This window comes from Poecilia reticulata, linkage group LG7 (genome assembly GCF_000633615.1).
Source record: "Poecilia reticulata strain Guanapo linkage group LG7, Guppy_female_1.0+MT, whole genome shotgun sequence".
NCBI lineage: Eukaryota > Metazoa > Chordata > Actinopteri > Cyprinodontiformes > Poeciliidae > Poecilia > Poecilia reticulata.
Window position 1 is genome coordinate 10,421,636 of NC_024337.1, and position 16,100 is coordinate 10,437,735.

The 16,100-nt window shown below is 38.6% G+C and overlaps 2 protein-coding genes across 3 annotated transcripts in view; one reads left to right on the plus strand and one right to left on the minus strand.

Moving 5' to 3' along the window:
- gnai3 (guanine nucleotide binding protein (G protein), alpha inhibiting activity polypeptide 3) overlaps nucleotides 1–3,484 on the plus strand; it is a 20,516-nt gene extending 17,032 nt beyond the window's left edge. For both annotated transcript variants that reach the window (XM_008413297.2, XM_008413298.2), the window contains exons 8-9: nucleotides 640–849; nucleotides 2,214–3,484. In XM_008413297.2, the coding sequence (XP_008411519.1) occupies nucleotides 640–830 (191 nt within the window). In that variant the 3' untranslated portion in view covers nucleotides 831–849; nucleotides 2,214–3,484. The remainder of the gene's footprint in view (nucleotides 1–639; nucleotides 850–2,213) is intronic.
- Nucleotides 3,485–4,421: 937 nt separating this feature from the next.
- On the minus strand, nucleotides 4,422–11,476 carry gnat2 (guanine nucleotide binding protein (G protein), alpha transducing activity polypeptide 2). The gene is made up of 9 exons (XM_008413299.2): nucleotides 11,161–11,476; nucleotides 8,681–8,723; nucleotides 8,295–8,436; nucleotides 8,019–8,176; nucleotides 7,779–7,907; nucleotides 7,379–7,508; nucleotides 7,129–7,282; nucleotides 5,492–5,707; nucleotides 4,422–5,176 (listed from the first exon to the last, which is right to left on the minus strand). The coding sequence occupies exons 1-8, from the start codon at nucleotides 11,264–11,266 to the stop codon at nucleotides 5,517–5,519; spliced, it is 1,053 nt and encodes a 350-aa protein (XP_008411521.1). The 5' UTR covers nucleotides 11,267–11,476; the 3' UTR covers nucleotides 4,422–5,176; nucleotides 5,492–5,516.
- Nucleotides 11,477–16,100: the final 4,624 nt, after the last annotated feature.

Below are 16,100 nucleotides of genomic sequence, written 5' to 3' on the forward strand. Positions count from 1 at the left end.
ATTTCCGTGAAAAAGTGTCTGATTTGTGATCGCCGATCACGGTTTTTTGTTGCCGATCACACAAACCGATCACCTGCATCTCATTTCGCAGCCTGCCTGTGCAGCCGGTCTCCTCTTTCCTTCACACTGCGCAACTAAGCGATGTGGAACTATAACGAACTGAGTGAATGGGGAAGTTTGCGACTTCGACTCAGAACTAGCAGTAATCAGTTAGCCGCCATGCTATCAGGAAGTTTTCATTCAGTAACTCAGGATTGTTTATTGTAATGGAACCTGTATTTGCCTTTGAATGTTAAGTTTCATACTTAAATTTTTTGGCAATGTTGAGAGGTTTTATTTTGACTTTTTGCATTATTTAGCCTCTTCAGAGCCTTCATATGTTATCAGTCTGTCAAAGATAGTATTACTGATAGCAGTACAATTTGCACAATGCCTGTAATGTTTTTTTCTTGGAAAAAGTTATTAAAAACAAGTTTTTGTCTAAATTAAGGTGAATTCATGGTTCCTTTTTCCATATAATGTAACCGGTAGTGCTTATGATTAAAAAAAAATAATTACGTGATCGGAATCGGCAGGAAAAAACCTGATCGGCACATCTCTAATGTATATAAATATATATATATATATTTTTTGCTATAGGCGAGAACTCCTACGAAGAGGCAGCTGCTTACATCCAGTGCCAGTTTGAAGACCTAAATAAACGGAAAGACACAAAGGAGATCTACACCCACTTCACTTGTGCCACAGACACCAAGAATGTGCAGTTTGTGTTTGATGCGGTCACTGACGTCATCATCAAAATCAACCTGAGAGAGATCGGACTCTACTGAAGCTCCTGCCACCTTCCAGGTCAGAGTCCTGACTTTCAGCTGTGCTCCTAATCACATATTGACAACGTCTGTTCGTTCGGTTGTCAGCTCGCTTCTTGTTCGACCCTACACTGATCTAGGTCAGGGAAATATTTGGATTTCAAGGTGTTATTTCCTTTTCCATTGTCCATGTGTGGTATCTGTCTATCTGGTCAGGCAGCAGTAGGAAAATTTTATTTTTCTTAGAATATCACCAGATGCAGCTTGACTATCAGACATCTCCCAGCGATTGCTGAGTGGCGGGACCAAAGTTTGGTTCGGGTTGCGCTTAATAAAAAACAGTCCATGCTGTTCATGCGGCTCCCTCAGGTACGCTGTTGACTGAACTTTCCATAAAGTGCAGCTGCGATAGGGAGAAGACAGACTCCTCCTTCGTTCATCATCTGAGGCTGTCAGTGCAGAGACACACACACCAGGCTGCACACAGGGGTTATGTTTGCCAACATTTGCATGTCCTATTGCTTAAAACTCCTGCATGTCAATGAGAAACAGCCTGAAATATGACAGACAAAGCAACTTGTAAAAATATCCATAGTGTTAACATATTTATTTTCTATGAACAACCTGAAAATATGATGTTGTTTGGTAAATTGATTTTAAAACATGACTGTTTTAATACCTTTTATCCAAACACATTTAGACCATTGTCTGCTTTGTGGTTTTTTCATTAACTGGTCACATTTAAACAGCAGCATGATAGTTTAAACATTGTGCAACATCCAAACATTTTATAAGAGCTGTGTGTGATTACACTTATTTAAAATGCATTAGTTTTGTATAATTTGTCATTGCTACATTTTGTGCCGATACTTTTAATGGCAGATAAATTTTGTTTAGTGTAGAACTGGAATTATTTTGCTGAGTGAACCTGCTGATGTAGTGTCTAGTTTGGTACAGGATTGGTGGAAACTTACTGAAAGTGCTGGTTCATTACATCACAGCAGCTCATTTCAGATCATATTTAATACACACTTCCACTAGTGGACCTTGATACTATCACGGTTTAGTCATTTTCTTACAAACAGTCTGTAAAGGGAGATTTAGATTAGGAGATTAAGAGTCGAAGCTCATCACCAAAAATAAATAATCTACAAGTGAAACTATAAATATGGTTTAGTTGCTGTATCCCAATAAGGATTTCAAATAAATTATTGAGGTTAAAAGGTCGAGGTCATTATGTTGTTTTATTGACACATCTCATTTTCTATCACAAACATTTGTTTTTGGTTATATGACAATAAGTTTAACTCTAAATGTGGCAAAGGTCTGAATAATTTGAGCTGTTAGTGACTCATTCTGTGTCTGAGCAGTGATGTGTCAGTAATTATGTTTGTTTTTTTGCAGGTGATTTGAGAGAATCTGGACGTTTGAGGTTCGTCTTGACGAATTGGAGCAGTTTTTAACTAAAGACTACATTCATGGCCAGGTGGAATCTAAAGGGCAACTCTTCTCTCAGTAAAGATGATTACTGCGAGTCCAGCTGTATTTAATGTATTTTGATTATTCAGACATGTGAAGGCTCTGTTGCTTTTACGTTCAGTATATTATCTGCACAAGGACTAAAATGGATCATTTCAAAGAATACCCGTCGCTACGTTTCGCAGTGGTTTATGAAAGTTAGGTTCACAGTTCTGTTGTGTCTCGTCTTTAAATGTATGTGTTTTGCTTTTGACGACTTTTTGGTTTTGTTAAGTTCTGTTTTAGTTATTAGATGCAGTTTATAGATTTATACCTTTGGATATGTGAATTTCATGACTTTTGATTTTGGAAAGATTTTGATGTGAGCCGTTTATAGATATGATAAGTGATGTAATTGTTTGAGTTTGAAGGTAGATAACTAGAGTCCAATAAGGTCGTTTCCCCCCCTATAGTCCACTTAGTTATTTTGACTTAAACTAGAACAGAATATAGTGAACAATATGTTTGAAACAAATCACCGATGAAATCAATATGAAGGGACATTTTCATTTTACTCTGCTTGTTTATTCTTATTTCATTTTTATTTGGACCATAAATGTTGCTAATATTATTGAATCAGTAAAGGTCAGCGTCCGTTTTTTTTTTTTTTACATGAAACATGAAAACATGAAAGTGCGTATCATTTCAAAAGGACATAGTTCTACCCTTTAGCCATTTGCCACAGCTGTGTAGTCACAGTAAAAAGAAAATTTCCCTAAATGTCAGCGCAGTTATCTGAAGAACTAAATGCACCCTTGCTGCTTCCGCTGGATAACGAAGGTAAAGTAGCAGCCAATTTAAAATGTTCCCACAGGAATGGACGATTTAGCAAGCTCCATCTTTGGCCATGTTCGAAAAACAGACAAGCATGTCTGCTGGGAAAGCAGAAAGTCTCTAAAATAGCAAAGATGCATCTTAATCAAGCCTGCAACTTCTCCAATCGTTAGAGATTCATGGACATAATAAAAAGTGCCATGATTTGAGAGAAACAACTCAGCAGATCAGCACAAGTGGCTCAAATCAACCAAGAAGCATGATGGTGGAAAGTTGATGACATGTACATTGGTTTGAGTTTGAGTTTAATTCAGATGCTTCACTGTGGTATAAAATGAGTTTTTTTTTTAAATAAAATCAATAAAATCAGCTTTTTAAACAGATATTTCCAATGTACGGAGCCCCAAAGGTGACATGGGATTTTTTTTTTTGGTTTCTGTTCCCTCACAAAAATGTACTGATCATTACTGAATACTGTCAGCCTTTCTTACGGTGTCCATCGTACTTTCTGTTATTATTTCCATGCGTATCTCGTTGTGGAATATCTGAAGTTTTATATTTTTTTCTTTATGAGAGAAATGCACCACAAACCTATGATATAAACAGAAACTTTTCATAAGTAGAAAACAAAGAAAATATATTTGGACTATTTCTGAGTTATTATCGCGTGGAAATAAGTGATCTGACAGTTTTGATTGTGTATTTTTTGTGCTGGTTCTGAATGGTTTATAGGGTCGTTTTCATGTGCAGTTTCATCTCAACCTGACACAAACAGACATAAACATGCAGTGAATAAATCGATTTTCAATCAAAGAGTTAGTAATAAACACATTTTCAATGAGGCTCCTTTAAATGGGTATATATTTGAAATGTTAAATTGACATTTGTGACAAAATAGACCAGCAAATACTACAGCAAGCATATTGCGAGGGAACGCAAAAGAAAAAATGTTTCCCCATGTTCCCTAGAGGGCTTCGTACCAACGTTACCAAGCTGAAGTCTTCAAAAACTCTTCATCATTGTACTAATGGGAATGTCGATGCCTTGTCCATGCGCTGGGTGTTAAAACGCTGACTTTATTTTCAGAAAAACGCTAAATTAGTTCTTCTTTTGAACTGCACTCTGTTACAATTAAAGGAAAACTTTGATTTAGATTGTTTATCAGTAATGATTTTCACTTGGCTGCCATTTCCACTTACATCAAAACAGGATATTTCTAAGACAGCAGCTCTGTCAAGCTGTCGCGATGGGCCTTCATCCGCTGAACCACTTTGTTCAGCGGATAAAGATTCAACTGATGTAAAGACGCAGACACACACGTGAAGTTAATGCATCTTTATTTCATGCCTCTACATTTCATAAGAAAGAACAGATTCCCATTCCCTTTTCTCATAAAGCATCCATCCTCCAGTGTTTTCCTCTCGCATGTTTCTAGATAATTCATCATTCAAAACATAACTCGTCTATTCTTATGTACAAAGTTCATCTACCGTGTTTGTCGTTGTCAGATTTATTCATCACAATAAAATGTTAAGTGAATTCAGTACATTAACTCTATTTAGGTTAGATACATGCACAATTGGGTTTGTAATCTGGACAAACTGCAAGCATTGGCTCAGCAACTTTTCAGCTTAAATATCAAGATCACAGAGACTATTGCACTCAGAAACAAAACAAAGAAAATTGTCTATTCAGAGTTTTTTTTTTTTTTTTTTTACTTTTCCCAGATGGCTTTAATTAATTTCACAGAGCTTGGCTTTCAGATCAATTATAATTTACAATTTATACGTTTTAAAAACTCAATGATAATCAGAGAAGCAGCTATTTCATCGTCGTACCTTTAATCTTTTAGCTGTGTAGAAATCGTTCACATGGTGACTTCGTATCTGTTTTTACCCAGCCGGACGTGCAGAGAGTTGCAGGAAGGAGATGATGATATTCTCTAGGAGCGTTCAGCCACAACGTGACGTGGAGATGATGACATAAAACACAACAGTCTGAGGACGCCCTGTGCCCCGACAGTACACGTCTTTCCTAATGCCAATGTGTGCGGGGCTCGGGCTGAAAAAGATGTTCTGCAATGAGAGAACACGAGAAAAAGTTGTTAAAAGCTGCTCAAGAAAACGTAAAAGTAAATTGTTGGGAGGTTGTAAAGACTTTAGCACAAGTCGTCATGGGGATTACGTCAGTCTTTTTATTTGTATTTGTCATCCTCAGCAGTCCACAGGGGTCCAGACTTTCTTGCTTGAGTTTCTGTTTTCTCATGTTACGGCCAGTTGTTGGTGAGCGACACGATGGCCAGAGAATACCAACTCAATTAAATTTGCAGGGCTCTGCCTCATGTGGGACCCATTACTGTATGTGAAGACAGTTTCTAAAAGATCTCGTACCTCTCTCCTGTCACTCTGGAGCTGCTTAGAACAGACCGCAGTCTTTAAGGTTTTCTTTGATGATGATGTCCGTCACGGCATTGAACACGATCTCGACGTTCTTCGTGTCTGTGGCACAGGTCATGTGGGAGTAGATTTCTTTCTGACCCTTCTTCATGTTCAAATCCTCGAATTGTGTCTTGATGTAGGCACTGGCATCATCATATGTGTTGGGGCCTGAAAGACGTTTTTGGACAGATACGTGCATCAGTTAATGGAGACAAACCAGCGCTGCCCTGTCTTCATACTCTTTTTTTGTTCTTATATCAGCATATTATTTTCCAGACAAAAAGCTAGAAAAAAACTAAATGACAAATTTGAACAGAAAGGCCTCAACTATAAGATCATTGTCAACAATTAATGTAAAAATGAGTGAGAGACAGAAACGACACCCAATCAGATCTCATGAATCGTTAGAAGTGAAAGATAATATAATTAACTATATTACTTATTAATTTTTTGATCTTCGACTTTATATTTTAGCCAACCAAACTTAAGTAGAGATTGACTGAAATGAGGGTTGATGGCGAGAAAAAAAGAAAATCGTGTGATATATATGTCACCTGTGATCCACACCCAGTTTCAGTGCTGCATTTGTGTTGGGATTAGAGGCGTGGAATTCCCAGTGTCCTGCTGCATCAGGACAGGGTGCACTACCTTTAACTTGACATGAACATCTCATTGTTATTATTATTATTATTCTTTGTCTTAATTTATAAAGAACTATCCATTGGCGACCTGTCCAGGGTGTACCCCGCCTCTCGCCCAGTGACTGCTGGAGAGATAGGCACCAGCCCCCCACGAAGCTGCAAGGAAAAGAGACTATAGACGATGGATGATTTTGCACCTGTCCATGGGTGCACTCAAGATAAACATAGGATGTAGGTAACAGCTGTGTGTTGTCTGTTGTAATTTCAGTTTTAAACAGTCAGCATGCTGAGGTGAGTGAATCTGTATCAGTGCTGGCAGCATAGATAGAGACTACATAATGTTATTAATGGGTCATTGTTGCGGTATTTGAGTCACACTTGCAGTTATTGAGTTTGTTGGAGCTGAGGTGGTCAGCCACTAAACTAAATTAAAATGACAAAATAATCACAGACTTCTATAATCTATAATTTCCCATTATAGTTTCTATGCTTTAAATGCCTGCAGTTTCTCTCCGGTGTTGTGGAGCATAGATAAATTCAGTGTTGCTATTTTTTTCTCATAAATTGCCTCGCCCTCTTTGGGAGGCAATGCAACTACTTTTGGTGCAAAACGATGTGTTTTAGGAATTTTAGCTGGCTGAATGCTACAAACAAGAAAAACTTCTAGCCACTGATTGTAAAAGCTGTACAAGAAAGTCTTTCACTTTATTGACAGAGCTTTCATAACTGGATATATTACAGCTTCATTGAATCCCCAGATAAAACAATACATAATATCCTCATTTAAAAAAGTCACAACATAATTTTAACTGAGTTCTAGATAATGCATCCCCTTAAATGCTATACATATTTTATATTCATAAAGTAGAAATGAGACCGGGGCAATTTTCCCTCAAAAGTTATCAACCTGTGAAACTCTCGCAATAAGTTGGCGTCTGTTGAACGTACCGTCGTAGTCAGGGAAGCAGATACTCAGATGGACTTTCTTGATCTTCTCCTCGAAGAGATCCTTCTTGTTGAGGAAAAGCACGATGGAGGTCAGAGCGAAGAATCTGTGGTTGCAGATGCTGTTGAATAGATGGAGGGACTCGTGCATGCGGTTCTGGAGAGACCAGAGACACAAAAGCAGTCATGACATGGTTTGGCTTATTTTAAGTTTTTTTTTTTTTAAAACAACATTGCAGCCATTCTGACTCACCACTTCATCGTCTTCTACAAGCACCATGTCGTAAGCACTGAGGGCTCCACAGAAGATGATGCAGGTCACACCCTCAAAACAGTGGATCCACTTCTTTCTCTCTGACCTCTGACCTCCCACATCAAACATCCTGTAAAGTGTAAAAAGTAAAAACAAGCTCTCTAAGTGGCTAACCTGGGAACTTTTATTTAGAAGTTATTTTTTTAATTCTGAGCTAACATGGCTATCGGGACCACATGGATTTTGAAATCTGTTCAAATTAGGCAACACACTCAAACTAGAATTTAATTTTTTACTTAAGGTTGTCCTGCATCAAACCAGGTCAGGAAGTTAACTTTGGGCCAACATGTTTCCGTGGAGTCAACTCGTTTTCCATCAATATGTAAATGTTGAAGCTCACCTGAAGTGCAACTCTTTGCAGCCGAACTGCTCTTCAATAATACCAGTTGTTTTGACTCGAGATCGCAGTACGTCCTGCTCGGTGGGCATGTAGTCCGGCAGACAGATTCGGTCCATTTCGCTGAGGTAGCTGAAGATGTCAGGACGAACAGCAAAGCAGTCAAGATTCACATGTATGCCCTTTGTATCTACACAATGGTTGGCCTTTGTAAGTTGTTATAATGCTGAGGAAGCCACTCACTATCCAGCAGAGTCGTTCAGTTGGTACTCGGCAGCTCTCTCGAATGCGGCCTGCACTCCAGAGTCTTTCCACAGCTTCTTGATGACATCAGACAGCTCAGGAGGCATTGTCCCTTCCTCAATGGAGTCTGACAAGTTCTGCAGCTTCTGCCCATCCTCCTACGAGTTTCATGCACAATAAGCACAGATCATGGAAAACAAGGTTATTTATTTATTAATTTTTTTATTTAAATTCTGCTTTGAAATTAGAGAGCATCAGAAAACGTCCACAGCACACCTGCCCGGAAGGTGAGCCAAAATCGATGCTCAGCATCTCCATGCCTCTGATGATAGCCAGAGCAGACTGCAGGATGTTGCCGAAGATGATGGTCCTGAACTCCATCTGCTCCTCTTTTGTGTAACCGCCTTGATGGAGAATCCTTTGTGCGAGCAGAAAAACAAGTTTTCATCACTGATTCTGCATCAGGTGGAGGAAAGTCTATTTAAAACTACATAAAAATAACATTGGTAAATAAAAGTTGTTTAAAAAAAATAATCAAAGGTTGAATGGCAAGCTTCAGAGCTTCTACTGCTCATATTTGGTCGATCTAATGCCCACAGTGCCACAAATTTCTCAGTTTTTTTAAACTGAGAAATTTTCCAGGAATGAATTTTAATACTTACTTCATTTGTTTTACGATGGTGCTTTTTCCTGATTCACCAGCGCCTGAAAAAGAGGGAAAATGTCAGCGAAGATATCTGGACTTCTCTGTAAAGCATTTCTCTGTCATCTTTCAAATGTGAGTATTTAAGATCCAAACGATGCACAATGCAAAAACACAAAATATTACAAAGTAATTTTGGTTCAGTTTCCAGTGCAAATATAACAGACAAAACTAACTTACAATTCACTTCTCAGCAAGACATTTTTTCCCATTTTGCAAGTGAAATAGTCTGCTAATGGAACAAGTGCTTTATCATCAATGTTAATGAATTATTTAGCTAAAAACAAGCTCCTGTATATTGCTGAAGAGTTGGCTCGAAGTTAGCTCGGAGTGATCAGTAAAGATTGGGTGATTGTAAAGCTCTCTAAAGACCAAAATCACACCAACAAAAGTCAATATTTTCATCACGTTGTAAAATTTTAATGCAGAGTTATTTATTTCTCCGGCATTCTTTCGTGGTTCCTGAAGATTTTGCATCCTCTGGTAAAATCCCACCTTCCCAATACATGGCGCGTTGACAAAACCCCAATGCATAGTGAACAATCTTTAGTCACACGTTTTGCATCTGAACAATGAGCATACAAGCCTAACGTGGGTTAATCACATAATTTCAGTGGCAGAATTGGATGTGCTGGCTGAAGAAAAGCAGATCAGGCTCTGCACTTCCATGAAAGCTGCCGCTGAGCTGAAGGAGTTTATGGCGTCACAGAGCAGTCAGGGCTGACCGCCTCGCTCAGCTGCACTAAGCCGTAGACTTACTGCTGAGCTTTTAAAGGGTTCATCAGACGTTTTTAAAGGAGATCCCAGGTTGGCTGTAGTGGTCATTAGTGAGTGGAGGGTGGGAAACGTTTTGTCATTCAAATAAATAAATAAATAAATAAATAAATAAATAAATAAATAAATAATTGCTAGCTAGCACCATCGTCATGTCTTCTGTGAGTGTTTTACTTAGAGATGCTTTGATTTCAGGTTTACACTTCTATATGTTTGTCATATAGGAATAGATTTTTTAAAAACACGTTTTTTTAGCCAATTTCATCAACAATGTGCATTAAATGAGCAAAGAAATTAGTGAAATTAACAATCAATGTAACTCTTCTTAAGCTCAGAAATCTAATGTGTTCTCTTTATAATTCACTAGTTTAAAAGCAAGTTTAACTACTTTTAATGTGTCTTTTATGTTTTTGTCCTAATTTCTTCTTTAAAATATAATCAGTGTTTACATTTGTACAGATGATTCTCAATATTTAAATCATCTGCAAACCTGTTTAGTCATGGCCTGAAATCTGTAGTACTTCTCTCCTACCACCAGGGGGCTCTGAATATTTTCCTGTGTTGTAGCTGTCGTTGTCAGTGACGGACAACAGAAAGTTACTGCCAATAAGCTTTAAAAAATGGACCAAACTACAGTTTCTTTCCGATGGTTATTATCATGCAATTCTATATCATATCTAAAAAATCTCCTCTAAATATAGAGGAGAACTCATCTATATTTTATACGGATAAAATGTAGATGAGTTTAAGATCTAGAATCAGAACCGTGACAGTCAGATGTAAACGCCATTAAAACATTTTTGTTACACATCATGTGCGAGTTGAGAATCAACAAAGACCTCAGCAAGTGGATCTGCTCTAAACCTGTTAGCTAATCGGATTGTCGTATCACTGCAGGGCTGTGATTCATTTAGACTAAAGTCAGTGATCTTTTAAGAAGCTGCGTCCTTTCGTTAGAACCAGAAAGTCAGCAGCCGCTGGTCAACCGGGAGCAGAGGCTGTTATTTGAATAAAATTACCAAATTTCTAAGGAAACAGTTAGAAATATAGTCAAACTGTGGGCACTGATTATATAGTTATACTTCAATATCGAACTTCAGTGTGAAAATCTGTCCAAATATTTCACAATCAGTTTTTATCTGCTGTCTATGTGTTTAATAACTACTTTCTCTGAGGTTGTGGATTAGATTCTCTACAGCCTTATGATTTCCACTTCCTCTGTCTGTGGATTTCCTTTAACTGAGGTGTAATCCTGAACTGTGGGAGCGGGTTGAAGCTTCATCTCTGCAGTCAGTGCACTCGGTTGTTGCAAAAAGATCCGGAGAGAAGCTTAAACCAAAATCCAATGGTTGAAATCCAAAATGCGAGACATTAAAAATGAAACAAGCGAGTAGAGTTTCAAAGTGAAACCTTCATATTCCAACCTTTGCTAGTCAAATGTCCTGCTATGGTTAGTTTGAACTTTGGTCCTCAAACCTCAAAGTGTAAGTATTCTGATTTCTTTCATGCATCTTCTCTGAAGTTATCCCTAATTTTTAAAGTTTCGTCTGTACTCGGAGTCTTCTGAACCCAAAGCCCATCAGTTGAAGAGCTTAGCATCACCTGTAGCTGGAGACAAAAAGAACAACTTCAACTAAAAAGGTCCACTCATATACCACGACTCACCAAGCAGCAGCAGTTTGACCGTTTTAGCCTCCTTATCGGCATCTTCCTGGAGCTGTTTTTCCAATTCCTTGGACTTTTTGTCCTCAGCGCTTGCTCCTGCACCCATGATTTCTTCCTCCGCACTCTCAAGGTCCTCGAGGAAGGAAATTTTGACGGGTCTATGTGAGCACCTGCAGAGAATCCAATCACAGCACTAATTGTGCTGAAAGGTGATTTTAGAACGGAAGAAGATTGGAAAGGAGGGGCTGAGCTTTCCTGAAATGTATCTTGATTAGATGGAGTGTTGTAAAGGCTCAAATGAAGTCACCAGCTTTCACCGGTAGAGATTCACTTCTTAATTCCCTGTTCTTAAACCTGGAATTAGGAGGGGCCTCTTCCTGATTGGCCGTTCAATCCATTTAGTCTATTGAGGGTGGTGGGGATTGATGTAAAAGAAGGAGAAAATGATCCCGGACGTGTCAGGGTGGAGTGAAAGACAGTGATGTCAATATTTGCTTGTTTTTCATTGATCTGATGTGACTCGGTGTTGAACATATAACGCGTGTTCAGAACCTCCTATGACTATTATTGCTGTACAATATGAAGCGTAGCCATGGAAGGAAACTATTTGTCCTTGTTTTAGAGAGAAGGATGCAGGACGTCTATTGTTTGCATTTCAGAAACATCCTCCATTTAGATTTCATCTTGAGTTTACAAGTGTTGCTCCTCTCATCCCAACTTGAATTTCATGCTTGATGTATTCTTGACTTCACCATCCGTCACATGGATGAGGCAGGAGGCCGGCATTAAGGTCTTATAAACTTCTTACGGCTAAGAGGTTTAAATCCCAGGTGGTGAGGTGGCTGCTAAATACGGCCACCGTGGCTGCACCGTGCCGTACAGAGGGGTCTCCACGACGGCACGACCTGCAGCACATTGCACAATCTGCATCAGCTCCAATGGGATCTTGTCTCACGCGTTTAAATGCGCCCAAATAAAATTCGTATTTGCGCAATTGTTTTGAGGAGGAGTCGTGGGGGTTAAGCCCGGTCAGATTATCCTGCAGGATCGAAGCAGCGTATCCCGTGAGCCGCCTTGTGTGGTTTGGAGGCAGAGAGAGCAGTGGGCGTTGTCTTCGGCACCTTTGGGTCAGCGCTTGTCAGAAGCCGAATACTGAGAAACTGTACTTGAGATTACTAAATCCATCAAAGGCAGATTGTTTCTGTAAACTTTGCTTTAAGTGTGTGACTGAATCAGCCGACAAATACCCTCTCCAGCTCTGTTTGCAAACAAGCTTCATACAGGGTAGGATGCAAATGAAAAAACAAATAGAATAAGGTTTGAAAATGATACTGACTTTATATTTATTGACACAACTAAAAAGAACGTGGAAAAAGATTTCACATCTAAATATATATTATTTCAGCAGCATAATTTCACACAAAAAAAACATTTAATTCAAAATATTTATTCAATGGGTAAGAAAAAGATAATTACCTGATTATCCTGAAATAAGACTAGCATTACTTCAAAATAAAAACACTCAAATGTAAGTGAAAAGTAGAGTAACAGTAAGATTAAAATGCATTTTGTAAAAACATTCATCATACTGAGGCTGATCAGAACATCTGATTTATTTATTTTTTGAATGATTTATTATTATTATTATTATTATTATTATTATTATTATTATTATTATTATTATTATTATTATTATTATTATTATTATTATTATTATTATTACTCCAGATAAATTTAGGTGTAGATTTTTTTTTCCCATATGTCAACATGTTTCTTCGAGCTGGAAGTGATACTAATGGTGTGTCCGTGGCCCAGTCAAAGTCCCGTCCTGAGTCTGATAGAGAATCTTCGGACGGAGCCAATCGGGATCCTGAAACCCCTTTAGTGTTTCGCAAACTGTTTGCACATATGCAAGTTTCTGCAGTGGGAGCCGGTTGAATAAAACTTGGATCGCCCTTTCATCCTGGCAGGCAGCCTGAGAGTTAAGCGACGTCACAATGAAGCAGGATAAACCGCGGACCGGCCACTGGAGCAACTAAACCAGAACGTCTCCAAATGAATGTTGAAAATGGTGAGAAGCAAATAAAAAAATCAACAGTGGAGCAACTTTGAACTCATAAAAACACTTTTTTTTCCATATAAGACACAGACTGTGTGCAGAACTAGCAGCACCGTCTTGACTCTATGCTGGTGGGCAGTCGACAAATTACCCAGCTGTCTCCTGAATTACTCGAGGCTGCACACTTCATTCTGCTGCTAATGTTCCACTAATTGCATGCAACCTAAATCCCCGAACGCTTTCAAGCAGGCTAATCGCTGTAACATATCGAGTGGTGGTAGCCAATCCCATTAGGCCGTGGTCGGAGTAGGCCGCACCCGGCGCGCAGCCACCGCGGCTCTGATCTGTTGACGAGATTACAGCCTTAGATCCACCTGAGTGACAGGAACGAACCACATTACATCCTGACGCAAAGAAGGGGAGGAAAAAAAGTAGCTTTGCCCCACTTTAGTACGGATGAGCTGGTCAGGGTGAAAGCTTGCTAATGATTTCTCTGCATAATGAATGAGAAAGGCTCATTCTCCTGCTAATAATGGGAATTTCAAAGCGGTTGGACATGAGGAGCCTCCTTTAAACAAACCATCCTGTTCGGCGGATGACGAAACTGGATCGAAGACCTCTGTGATCCAGTGAAATTCAGTTTTCCTCCCTGAAAGATGCGTGTTGAAGTGTGATTTTGCCTTTGGTAGAAATAGATGTGTGTGAAATCCTGAGAAGGCTCCATTACCGCAGGCTGATAAGCTCACGTGGTTTTAGTCTAAGAGCCTCCCAAGTGAGGACAAAACAAATGAGTCCCTCTAATGATACATGCGGGTCGGACCTTTGCCATGCTGCACTATTGAATGTATAAAACAACCTCAGTTCATGTCTTGACTAATAATGGTAATTTGTTGCATTAGATGATCAATTTCACAGTTTGACATTGATTAACTGCTTAAATGCACATTTTTGGGTAAGTTTTAACTGTATGTTTATGACATGCACATTCATTAATTAAAAGCCTCGTATTTGAAAAGAGATTTGAGTTTAATCAATTCTTTATTTGTTGGAACATTGATTATTGGCATTAAATCAGATACTGGAGGGAAAATGTGTTTCTGGGTCTAATATTTGACTCATTTTAACGGATTGAAGCTGGAAGAAAAAAGGTCATATTGACAGTTTAATTTATTCATTTAACAAGCAGCAACACTCTCCTGGAAAACCTGTGTGATTTCTAATATTGCTATTAGAAAATAAAATAAAATGTAAAAAAAAAAAAACAGTCTTTGCTGACAAATTTTTGCTTGATAATAATTTGTCTGGTTTACATCATGAGTTCAAAATGTTGCTGAGCAGCAGCAGCAGAACAAAAATAATTATTTTAAATTTATATCACTTCTAAATACACTAAATTGTATGATTTAATTTCATTTTAGGCTGATCCTGATCAACCCTGTGGTTCGGTCACTCAGTCTCTGGTCATCCCTGCATGGATAAATGTGTCGTTGCTGCTGAGCAAGAGGAAGTGTGTCCTATTAGACCACAGTGTTTCTGTGGCCTAATCGGGATTAGGAGGTGGGTCAGCTCTGGAGCAAAAGTCAAAAGCTCAAATAAAGAAAAGAGTCTTTCAATATATTCTCTTACTCAGCTTCTAATGTATTGATTACCAATAGATGAGACGACATCAGCATGTTGTTTGGATATTTACATGCAATCTGTTTTCGGATTAGTCCTGACATACAGTTTAAAATGCTCTACTTTGTATAAATTTGCATTTTAAGCTCTTCAAGTTTACCTTGGGTTATTTTACTGACCTGTGGAGGAAGCTAAAGATTAGGGTGATGGTAAGGAGGCCTAACAATCCATGAGATCTCTAAGACTTAGAGCAAAACTGTCAAAAATATGAGGGGAGACATGAGAAAGTCAACAATTAGAGAACATTTGTTGATTGCTGTAATGCAAGTAAATGCTTAGTGTTGATTATTCATAAGGGTATCAATCACTCTCAACATGCCATGTTTTGATAAAAGAAAATGTAATATTTTCCAAAATTGTTGCCCATATCTTATCTTTTTTCATCATATTTTCTATCTTAAATACTTTGGTTGGATAAGAATAATAAATCCAAGTCTGCCAAGGGTATGAATAGTTGTGGGCTCAGATGTATGATGTTCAAATATAAAAGTGTCCTTTTACATCATTATAGAAAAAATGCAGTGGTGGGAAGTATCGAAGTACATGTACTTTGTTATTGTACTTAAGTACAATTTTCGTGTATCTGTACTTTACTTAAGTAGATTTAATAATGGATACTTTATACTTTTACTCCACTACATTTTACAGTAAGTATCTGTATTTTTTACTTCACTACATTTCTACAAAAGCGTCGCTTTACTCGTTACATCCAAGTCGCATTGAGCTTTTTTTCCGTTAAAATGTGAAGTTCAGTGTCTTAAGGTGGCGCCGTAAAATCCAAGCAATTACGTGACTTACGTGTCCGTTGTCACCCATCGCCTCCAACTTTACTCGCACGTGAAGCTCCCGACATGTGCAGTGATTTCCTCTGAGCTGGAGAAGATGTCTGTCTAATCGTCAGTTATATAATAGCGCTGCATAAACCATAAGATATGGCGACATGTAAAATCAGCAGCGCTTCACTTTCACAGACGGTGGGGACTTCATCCAACTTTTAGCGTCACTTGCATAGGCGTAGGAAGCGGGGGGACATGTCCCCCACAATATTGAAGAGAGTCACATTCGTCCCCCCCCCCCAATAATTTCACCTCAGTTGTGAAGAATTTTAAAATCTTCCACTTGCATGCTTTTACAGCGCATTAGCAGAGCGCTTAAATAAGCTAAATTATTTTATTATGAGAGGAGCAGATCAGGCATAGGAGAG

Coding starts and splice junctions, on each gene's coding strand:
- gnat2 (XM_008413299.2), bottom strand. CDS start 11,266: ATGGGTGCAGGAGCAAGCGCTGAGGACAAAAAGTCCAAGGAATTGGAA. Junction 7,283..7,378: donor TTGTAGAAGACGATGAAGTG/GTGAGTCAGAAT, acceptor TGGTCTCTCCAG/AACCGCATGCACGAGTCCCT. Junction 5,708..7,128: donor CTGCTTCCCTGACTACGACG/GTACGTTCAACA, acceptor AACGTCTTTCAG/GCCCCAACACATATGATGAT.